Source organism: Hydractinia symbiolongicarpus, chromosome 2, assembly GCF_029227915.1.
Source record: "Hydractinia symbiolongicarpus strain clone_291-10 chromosome 2, HSymV2.1, whole genome shotgun sequence".
NCBI lineage: Eukaryota > Metazoa > Cnidaria > Hydrozoa > Anthoathecata > Hydractiniidae > Hydractinia > Hydractinia symbiolongicarpus.
Genome location: NC_079876.1, coordinates 19,315,381 through 19,327,081, shown reverse-complemented (window position 1 = coordinate 19,327,081; position 11,701 = coordinate 19,315,381). Strand labels below are relative to the sequence as shown.

Genomic DNA, 11,701 nt, shown 5'->3' with positions numbered 1-11,701 from the left:
CAATATCATAATGGCTAGTATAAAACTAGCTAGCTACAAAGAAATAGATTTTCTGGCTATAGCTAGCTATAGCTCTACATATACTACACAGTGAATGAGATAATACACTCAATCATAGTGCCGTGTTTAATTTTTAATCTTTAACAGAAACTTTTTCAATTAAATATTGCGGGGTTTTTTTGCTTAGAGAAGGTAAAAACAGGTTATAAACTGTATTTTTATTTTTAAATGTTACAAAATTTTCCACAAAGTATATAAAATTGTTTTAGCTGCGTAGGATAAGAACAGGTTGTTAACTGTCTGTTTGTTTGAACTGAAGTTAGGATAGTTTTTTAGAAATGGGTATTGTGCCGAAACGTATGTGCGAAACAGTATACCTGTACAAATCACTCAGCCCTGTGTTAACAACAAGCTGTTACCTGTGTTTCTATTTAACAGAAGTTTAAGCTAATCTTTTGTTTGAAATGGTATTAAACCTATATGGATGTGCAACATACCTGTACTAAGCACTCACCCTGGATTGAAATTCACTTTTTAAGTTTTGCCAGAAACATTTTAAAAAAATTCGCTAAGATGGGCACAACATATAAACTGTATTTTTGCAAAAAAGTTATTATTTAAAAAATATATTACACCTGAGACATCTTACTGCTATGTGTGCTTCACATAATTTATCATATATATACTGCATGTACTAAAGCGCTCCACATGAAAGTTCTTCATTCGCGAAAGTTTCTCCAATTAAAGTACTAAAATTGTATTGCTTTGATGCAAAATTTAGCATTCATATAAAAGGCTTTTTGTATTAAAATTTAATACTGAGGTAGGTTTCAGACACATTTGTGTCCTATGTTTCTGTATTATATCTTTAAAGCAATTGCTAAAGTTTTGCCACATAAAGGCAGTCTTCCATAGACTAGCTGTTGTTATTTGGTTGGTCTCCTGACTGCCATAGATTGTATTATGTATATGAACTCATTGTCATCTCATTATACGTAATACATAAAATTGTAATTAAAACAGCAAATAAATACTACTTTTAGCAACCAAATAAGATAATATAATACTTAGTTGGATTAGCATACAAGAATTAGCATATAAAAGTACAGTATTAAATTCATTTGAGAGGAATCTTTATGTAGGAGTTGAAACAGCAAGTTGAATTATTGGAGGGAAAAGTTGCTGAGTTAGAGGAGAAGGTTAAAGTAAGTTATGCACTAGAAATAATTGCTTTAAAGTGTAGAATGTGGTAAAACAGTAACAATAACTTAGTGAAAGATTAGAAAGTTTAGAACGTAGCATTTCCACAAATGTCTTATGTTTTAGGAATTATCAGCTGAGAAAACTGATTTATCTTGGGACACCTTCCGGGACTTTTGTTCCCAAAATAAATCGTTGGGAGCTTATATAAGCTCCCAAAATTACAAGTCCTGGAAGGCGTCTGGTGGCTCCCGCACCTTCACGGAGGAGGACGATGTGCGGGAGCGGATGAAGCTAGAGGGGCAGTGGAAGAAGAGGAGGAAGAGGAGGAGGAGGAGGGTATCGCTGGTGAAAAAATAAAAAAATGCTAAAACTTGCTGTTCTTAATTCATTCCTCTCAACCCATCCCCAGACCTTTCTTCTTATAAAATTTTTCTTTTGCACAACAGCATGCGGTTTTAATATTTTAACGTAGTATATAGTTATATAGTCAGTTAGCAAGCCTAACTTTAGGTTATAAAATTCTTTACTAAGCTATTATAAAACGAGTTATTTAGCTACAATAAAATTCTGGTAGACTGGTGCGTTTTGTCATTACACCCTATCAACAGCTAGTAGCTAGCTAATTAACTAGATATGCTAGCTAACCGAATAAAATATTGAGAAGAGGGTTCCGTTGGTATTGTATTTATAAACTATTTTTGTTGCTTCAGTTTTGTTCCAAGATTCTGCATAAAATGTGCGTAATTATACTCTCTTGGTCTACCTTATTCCATGAAATTACCTAGTCATGAGTGAACGCGGTTTTTCAAAAATTCGCGTTAATTAATGACCGTTAATTAAATGCAGTGTTAATTTAAGGACTGTTAATTTCATGACTCGTAAATTAAAATACTGTTAATTAGTGACTTTTTTACAATATATAAAATCCTAAAAAACATAAAAATACAAATTTTCTGTTATTATCTTCTCCTTGGACGATAGCTCAACAGTGTTCTTTTTTTTCAGAGATCTTTTTTAAATAGCTTTTGTATCATCTTCATACTCTGATCCAAGTGATAAAACCACTTCTTCTACCAAAATTTAAAAATTTTTAACATTGTCTTTCCAAACAACAAAAACTTTTATTTTGATTTCCAAACCACATTGTAATAGAGGAGACCGCTTCACTACCGTGGATTCGACTGTTGCCGTAATTTTATTGTTAATTTAATTCGGGTTAGTTTCTTGACTCGTTAATTTCATGGCATAAGGTAGTTTGTTCTGATAATAGTCGTTCCTTTACATTGGGAAAACTTTATATAAACATACTTAGTTTCACCTCAAGTTTTGGGATTAAGCCTGAAATACACGATCCTTTAAAACGAAAGGTGAACCTGGATAATGGATAATGGATGGATAATGACCAATATTTTTTAAAAGCTTAGTTAATTAGACATAAGCGTAAACATTTCAGTATATGTAATTAACAAAATTACATCATTATTACGCCCTGTTGGTCTAATGGCTATGACACTCTTGCAAACGAGAGATCCAGGTTCGAATCCTGGACAGGGCATGAAAAACAATTATCTTGCACCTACAACAACCAGGTTGTATTATATTGGCACATAATTCTGCTAAGATGATTCACTGTATATTGACCTTATATAAATGTAATACTTTACATTGAGTATATCTTTGAGTTGTAGGGGAAGAGAGTTTCTATTAACGTGCCTGTCCCTGCCTTGCCGTCCTCTTTACATTGCCTACCCTTCCTATGCCTTTTCTGTTGCCTGCCTTCTATGGCCTTGCCTGTGCGTCCCATGCCTTGCCTACCCCTGCCTTGCTGATTTCTCTTCCTGTTTCCTTGCCTGCTTTGCCGTGCATTGCCATGCCCTTTCTTGCCGTGCTTAATGCCTTTGCCTACCCTTCCCATGCCTTTTCTGGTGCCTGCCTACTATGCCCTTGCCTGTGCCTCCCATGCCTTCCTACCCCTGCCTTGCTGATTCCTCTTCCTTTTTCCTTGGCTGCCTTTGCCGTGCCTTTGCCGTGCTTAATGCCTTTGCCTTGGCAACCTCTCCGCAACACTTTCTATACTAGTTGTGGTTTTGCTACACGAATATTTCTAATAAATAAAAAACAGTAAAAACCAGCTACAGTAGAGTCTCCATAACTCGAACAGCCACGGGGAAAAGGAAATCGTTCGAGTTATGGAGACATTCGAGTTGTAGAGGTTTTCAACTTTTAGCGCAATATCCTCCCTTTACGTGAACCAGCTGGATAAAAACGTTATATTTAATCTTAAGTCTAACTTTAAGGGGGCTATTAGGTTAATGAAAGTCAAAACAATACACTTTTAATGAATTTTTTAATGTTTATTTAGAAAAGAAGTCGGTGATAACTGTTTGCTTACAACTCATATGAAAATCTTTGGCGATATTACGATTCAAGTCCCTCAGGGAAGCTATCATTTCTTCTCCAAAATGTGAAAAAATACTCAAGTCTTCGAGGACGTTGATAGCTGTACGCACTTGCTCGGCCGTCGGTCTTGTGATCTTATCTTCTTCCTTCTTGTCTTCTTCGTCGACCTCTTCTAATTCTTCGTCTTGAGTCCCAGTGATCTCAGCAATGATGTCAGCAGTCTTCAGACGCCCATGAGATGTACTGACTTCAATGTCAAAATCAATGAAATCTTCAGTTGATAAGTCAGGATTAATGTGGTCAGGAAACCTTCGTTTTATGTAAGAGAGTTCAGCATCGAGGGTTGGAATTGGGTCTTCTTCTACTTCGCTGGTTAAACTTTTAAAAGGGTCGTCATCTTCGTTGATCGCTCTTTCTGCATCCTTTTGGGAAATTCCTGATTTTCGAAAGCAATTGGTGAATGTTTTGTTGGAAACATCATCCCATGCTTTCCTTAGCATGTACATAGCTGCAAGAATCGAGAACTTCGGAGTCGATTTTGCCTCGTCCAAGGCTTTTATCAATTTCCGCACTGCTAGCGATCGATATTTTGCTTTCAGGGCGCGGATAATTCCTTGGTCCATAGGTTGGGTTCGGGACGTGGTATTTGGAGGAAGAAAGATCAATTCTACCCATTCCAGGTTTTCAACATGAGGATGTGCGGTACAATTGTCAATAATCAAAGCAATTTTTCGCTTAGAGACAGAGAATTTTCGATCAAGCTCGCGTACCCACTCTTCGAACAGCTCTCCAGACATCCAACTCTTCTTTTGCGAACGGTATCGACAGGGTAGTGTTTTGACACCTTTAAAGCAACGAGGGTTGGCGGACTTGCCGATTACAAACATTGGCAATCGTTCCCCCAAGGCATTACCAGCAGCTAAACCTGTAAGTCTAACTTTGCTGTGTTTTCCTCCAGGACACTTATCACCTTTCATATGCAAAGTTTTATTGGGAAGGCATTGAAAGAAAAGCCCAAATTCGTCGGCGTTAAAAATGTCTTCCAGAGGATAGCGGGAGAGAATGGTTGGTAATGTTGTCTCCGACCATGGCGCTGTCATTTCCTCAGTGACGGACCGTGATTCTCCAGCGATGGTTTTGAAGGATACTCCATACCTGAAAGGAATGGATGAGAAAAACGTTTATCTCTGTAGTTGTGACTAGTGTAGATGGAGCTTTACATTTTGTTTGATTCGAATCATGGAATTCTAAATTTAGAATGCCATGGCCATGATTCGAATAGAAAACATTCGATTGTTACCATGTTTTGATTTGTGAAAGAATTCGAATAGAAAAAGATTCGATTTTTACCAAGTTTCGAAGTTTTGACGAGTGAAAGAAAGCATGGAAGCCATGAAAGGCCAACAAGTCAAAAGATTAACAGACATTATTTGTTGTATAGAACTTTCTATCATTAAACTTATTACGTACGAAATCGACGCTTTTGTCATGGGGTATCATGTTTATAAAAGTAATTGGACACCCTCTGTTGGAGATGAATTTTATGGTTTCATGGAACCAACAAATAAAATGGATAAATATGCAGTTGCAGTCAAGAAAAATGATGGAGAAATCATTGGACATCTACCACTAGGAAAGTCAGGACGCTTTGCAAAAGTCATATTTTACTTTCTGAAGAATGACAGCTTCAATGTTTGCAAAATAACAATTACTGGAAAGTCATTGAATGCTGGTGATGGATTAGGGATGAAAGTCCCATGCAAATTATCCTTCCTCTCTGAAAGAGAGTCTATTGATATTTTGAAAAAACAACTACCAAAGCTATTGTAACATTTTTTTAGATTTTATTTTCACGAAGATAAACAAACAAAATCTTAGTCAACTAACCTGGTTTTCCATTTAGCCATCCACCCCTGAGAAGCTTGAAATGACTCGACACCCAACGCTTCGGCAAACTCAAGAGCTTTCTCTTTCAGCATCGGGCCACTGATTGGGATATTCTCACTCCTCATCATAAGTAACCATTTATGAACAGCTTTGTTCACATCTTCGAATTTTTCTGGCTTTGATCTCTTCGATGTTTGCCCGTTGTTAAACTGCTTGTAAATCTTTTCTTTATTTTTTTTCCAAGTTGACAGGGTGCTTGGAGGAATTTTGAACTCTTTTGCCACATCCTTTGGCGCAGTACCCTTTTCCAACGCTTTAAGAGCTTTGTACTTGATTTTGCACGACTTATTGTCAATTCGACGCTTTGATCCTGCCACAGACGACATTGTTATGAGAGTGTCTTTCTTTTGAAATTCTTTAAATTTTCTCGAAAACGTTCGAAAAAGACGTTCGAAAGGCTTGGATGACGCATCATTAATCATTCGAATTAAAAATAAGGCCTGCAAAACACGTATTAACAAGATTTTTAGACCCAATTTATCAGGAAAACTGTTCGAATTTTGATTATGATGTCAGAAAATTCGAGTTATGGAGAAAAAAGTCTCCAAGGGACAAAAAAATTTGTTCGAGTTAAGGGAAGATTCGAGTTATGGAGGTTCGAGTTGTAGAGGTTTTTTTATAAGAGTTTATTAGGAAATTTTCACGGTGCCAACGAATTTGTTCGAGTTAAGGAGAGATTCGAGTTATAGAGGTTCGAGTTATGGAGACTGTACTGTATATCCCGTGGAAGAATCCGCTGTATTTTCTCAGTTGGTTCATGTAACAGATATACGTCCATAAAAAAAGAAACAATATAGCAATCTTACAATCTGCATTATTAAATAAATACCCAAAAAATTGAAGGTGTTGAACAACTGCAGTATATATGTGACATATGGAATCTAAATTTAATAAAATTATTTGCTCTGACCCTCTGACAAATACGAAAATTGGAGCAATTTTACAATACAGTCTACGATAGGATAGATATATTTTTAATATTTTAAGCGCTCTCAATAATGCTGTTTTCCACAACCTGTTAGGATCTCACCCTCTTTCAGAGAGAATGGAAATAATAGAATCCACAATTTACCATCATGCCTCCCTCCTCTTTGGATTTAAGGCTCACAAAACACACATGCCCCATGTGGTTTAAACAGACGTGCCTTACAGTCCATCTCGTCTTCATCAACAACTGGAAAACATGTCGGACTTAATGCAGAGGGAACATTTACAAACTTCGCTAGGTAATGTTAAAAGACTAGTCGAATCATTACAGCTTGCTGTTTTGTTATCTCATAATCATTAAAGATAACAACACTGCGCCGGGGTGAACACAACAGAAAATAGCGATGCAGATCCGCAATGCAAACCGTGCATTTTGTAAGAATCCTTATCAGGCTGGTAAAGATCTCCTGGATCGCAAATGCTCTATTAGGCTTAATGTTCATTGTCAGATTCAGCTGTTGTCCAACAGGTTATTGTTATTGCTGTAGACCAAGTCAAACTCATAGATAATTCGTCCCATAGAGGCAATCACAAAAAACATCATGTCTTAAAGGTAGCATCTCACCCAACTGACGATGTGTCTTTCAACAACAAGTATAACTTGGTTGCTACCATTAACCACTCAGGTACATCAAAAGCAGGTCATTACTGGGCCTTCATTAAGGACCAACAAAACACCTGGTTCAAATGCAACGATTGCTGTATTTCTCAAGTAGACACATTCCACTTGAATAATTCTTCGTCATACATACTTTTCTTTTCCAGAAGTTAGCTTATTTGTATGTCACACAACAAATGGGGGAGGGAATCCATGACCCTAGCGGTTTTATTTACCCCAGCTGATTTATGTTGGTCAGTGCACCGTGAAACCGGAGTTTGCTCACTCCTCTCTTTGTATAGAGGCAATGTAAGAAGCACAGCAAGGGGGCTTGATATCATATCTTGTCTTTGGGTTTAACGATCCCACTTATTACCCCAGTCCAGTAGGGAGGCAGAGTTTGCTCACTTTGCTTTCAGGATTGACAATCCTGCTGCCCTTAGTCATTTTAGAAGAAGCTTTGCAAGGGGGTTACATTTTCTTATCTGGTCTTCGTGGTGTTACGCCCACGCATATTACCCCAGTTATGACAGGCTGGTACTGTCATTAGACAGGTCCACAGCAACAATTATCTGTGTAAGGCTGAGTGTTGGAGCTCCATAACACATGTGGAAAGCTACAGCCAGGGTCACAAGTCCTGGCGCGCAGATAGTTGTTTGCTTCTTAAACACATTCTCTAAAGAATAATTTTAAATTTACCCGTTTAAGGATATTCACGTTATGATAAGTTTTATTTATCTCATTTGTACCTATTCAATTCATTTTGAATTGCTTTAATATTTATTTTTTAGTGTTGTGTTCTGTCGCTGTTGTATTTTTCTGCCTTTTACGGTCAATGTTTTTAGGAAATCCTTGCAAAAAGGGGGATTTTGCTTTTTTGAAAAATCTCTAGAAGGTTGCAACCTCTAACTATAGTAGAACCAGCTGTCATTAGACAAGAAATATCATTACAGCTAGCTGTTTTGTCACCTCATCATCAATTTAGATCATCTTCTAATTCCCTGAATATGATGGCCTTTTTTAATTTAAGAAGTTCCAATATCTCGTATTGTTTCACTAGAACAAAAGTTTTCTTTTTTCATAAGAAAATGGCTGAGACTCCATCACTCTATTTCTAACATAAGTTTGTATTCCGCTTCATCGCCATGCCTGTTAGTCTATCCTCTGTGCTAAAATCTGGATCAGCGGTCATCTTCTCCTGTGAGATTCGGCAGACTTAAACGATGGACACTGGAAAGTAGATCAGACAGTAAAATCAGCAGAGAGTCAACTCGAAGTCAAGAAAATACTTGGTTTCCATCAGTTTGGTAGCGCAGGCTTGGAACTGGTAAGCCATAAGAGTGTCCCACCAATTGGTTCCCATTTTTACTGCAAACTTGTATCAGATGTTGTGCAGGACAATGAGGAAGACATCTATTATGCTTGGGCCGTTCAGCTTCATGTCCAAGTCAACTAGACTAAATACGATCTTTCTTGGAAGAACCTACTGTCTCTGCCGCAAAGTTTATCAGAAGTTCTTATCCGATTATGAGCCAGCAAAGTCATCTAGATGTCATAAAATATCCTTTGTTCCAGCTGGTAAACGTCTTCCCACCAAGAAGCGTTAAAAAATTTAAGGAATCCTTCACTTGGCCTCTGATTGGAGATTATTGTCAGACTTAGATTCAACCTTAATAGTACCACCTTATCTTGCTGTAACGCAACTTCGTCCTGACATACTTTTAACTTTTGCCATGACCAAAACTGAAAATATCCTTGAATTAACTTGCCCATGCAAAGAGAACATGGAGACTTGGCATGAAGTTAAGGTTGAATAATAATCGTCTTTTTGTTCTCTCATAAGATTAAACAATTGGTCTGTCCATTTCTTTGCTGTTGAAGTAGAAGCTAGGAGATTTTGTTCCAAAACAGTTAGAATCTGCCTCCGTGGCCTCAGCTTTTCTAAAATATGTGTGTGTGTTCCACTCTGAAATGTGTTACTGAGTCATCTATGTAATCATCGTTTTACATCTGCCTATCTCGAGATTTTTTGTCTTGGATTCATCCTGGTAGGGATCCACAGCATACAGCTCAATTGATATCAACCGTTTCAAAGAAAACATCCAACTCACAAAGTAAAGAAACTTCGACCATTAGCTTTAAGGACGCAATTTCTGAGGGCGTAACATAAAGCATCAATTTCATCTTGCAATGTTTTTATGTGTTACCGAATTCCCAGGCCGTAACAAAGAGCTCCACTACCTTGCCTGCACAAGAATCACTAGGCAGCACCAGCGGCTTGCTAATTTTGGGCCACACATGTTCATCAATTCCATCTTGCAATGTTTTTTTATGTGTTACCCGCAGTGGCCACAGCCATCTCTGCGAATGATTCCAATATGGCGATAGGTAAAAGTTTTGTAAGTATTCTACGCAAACTATTCTCCTCCAAAGTTCCAGTGAACACTTCTTTATTTCTAAATGCACTATTTGAAGGGCTTGCAATAATATTAGCACCTCTGAGAAAGTAAGTTCATTTCTTCAATTGCCTTTGACATCGACTGTACAATCTTCAATAGATAACTTTTTGCAGGGCAAAGAATTTTTGTCAACTCGTACTTCTGTCACTACTGCAATAGTTGCCAAACTGCAACAGTTAAAAAGAAGGCGCAGAGTGCAGTTCAATTTTGGTTCTGCAATTAAAGCGCTTTGCCTATAACAAAGGTCTTGTGTCTAGGGTTTGTTCTCCTGTCACATCTTAACCTGCCACCCTTTTTACACCTATCACTGTAGACAGTGAAGTCTTTTGTCGCAAGCGCTACAACTTAAGGGTTGTAATTAACCAATCTGGATATTGAACAATGGCCATTGCACTAGTGTTGCTTATAACCAAGTGCATGGTAAGTGGTCTCATTGCAACGACAGAGCAGTGGTCCCTTGCAAACAAAGCTTGTTTAATGGTGTACAACCTTGCATCCTTTTCCTTGAAGAGCTTAGGTAAATTGCACTCAGCACCACAACTTCCGGCTTATGTCAGCAAGGGGGTTTGACTATTCTTATTTTTTTTTTACTTTTTTTTTGTTGTCTTCTTTTTGGAGAGTGACGACTCCACTTATTACCCCAGTCAAAAAAAAGCGAAAAACAAAAAAAATTACGCCAGCAAGGGGGTTTGGCTGTACCAGGTCCTATCTTTGGAGAGTTACGACTCCACGTATTATCCAAGTTAAAAAGGAAAACACAAAAAACAAAAACAAATAAAAACAAAAAATAAAAAAAAAATTACGCCAGCAAGGGTGTTTGGCTGTACCAGGTCCTATCTTTGGAGAGTGACGACTCCACGTATTATCCCAGTTAAAAAGGAAAAAACAAAAACAAATAAAAACAAAAAACAAAATAAAAATTATGTCAGCAAGGGGGTTTGACTGCATTGGTCTTATCTTTGGAGAGTGACGACTCCACTTCTTACCCCAGTCACACAAGATTGTACAGTGTAGGACAGATGAAAAGTTATGGATGAAAGAAATGTCTCTTTCCTGCTGAAGACTGTTTGCAGACCTCTTTTGAGGTGACTCAGCTAGACATTTTGGGTACCTTGGTGCAGGAATATGAGTCGAAACCCTTATACCCTTTACAGAAGTCCTGTCCTACTCTCTCTGCCTGTTTGTTTGTTCAGTTTTTGTGTCAATTATCTCCTTGGAAAAGGAAGAATTGTTCCTTCCCACAAAAGTTTAATCAAAATGTAAAAGATGAGAGGTTAACGACAAAATCAAAGTTTGCAAAATTTAATTATTTTGGTATTATCTATTGCATATGCCCCCTAAAATATTATTTTAATCCAAAGCGACAAAGAAAAACAGTTTGCAACAAAAATCAGTTATTTCAATGATATTGCATCTTTCCCCACAATAGCTCACAAAGTGTAAAAAAATGAATGGTTTTAGGGAGTACTTCTGATTCAACAAAAATCAATTTTTTTGACATTTTACATGTTGTCGTTACCTATTAAATCTTGCACAAAATTTTAAAAAACTACTATTTGGAACGTATCAAATTTATATTGAGAAGGGTGACGGACGGTTCTGGGTCCCTTGCTGTTTCTTATTTACATAAATGACCTTTCAGAGATCATTAAACATTCCAAAACTTTCCATTTTGCTGATGATACCAGTCTGTTGTGCTCCCATAAATCACTAAAAAGGCTGAACAAACAAGTGAATGAAGATCTTAAATTACCCACCATTTAGCTTAGAAGCAATAAAATAATCAAGAGCAAACATAGCCAAGTAAGTGTTTTATCGTTATGTTATCACTCACGTTAGTTTAGTCGAACCATTTCCCTTTCTGATGCTGCACCTCACAGTTTTCCTGCATTGGTGGCCAATTCACTGTTTTTAAATTTTGCCCATTGCTCTGCACCGAGCCAAAGTTCCATTTGAGCTTCTTCTCTGTCCAACCCTGGCGTATCGATCACTTTTGTTATAGCTCTTATGTCATTTATGAAATCTTAATTTCATGGTTATCAAATCATCCACACCAAGTTCATACAACTCCAAAACTTCACTCATGGCAAATTCCATTAATGAAATT

General features: G+C 37.3%; 1 protein-coding gene across 1 annotated transcript; it reads right to left on the bottom strand.

Annotated features, from left to right (window-relative positions):
- Positions 1–3,557: 3,557 nt before the first annotated feature.
- LOC130629893 (tigger transposable element-derived protein 6-like) lies at positions 3,558–6,707 on the bottom strand. The gene is made up of 4 exons (XM_057443270.1): positions 6,659–6,707; positions 6,323–6,431; positions 5,491–6,039; positions 3,558–4,758 (listed from the first exon to the last, which is right to left on the bottom strand). The coding sequence occupies exons 1-4, from the start codon at positions 6,705–6,707 to the stop codon at positions 3,558–3,560; spliced, it is 1,908 nt and encodes a 635-aa protein (XP_057299253.1).
- Positions 6,708–11,701: the final 4,994 nt, after the last annotated feature.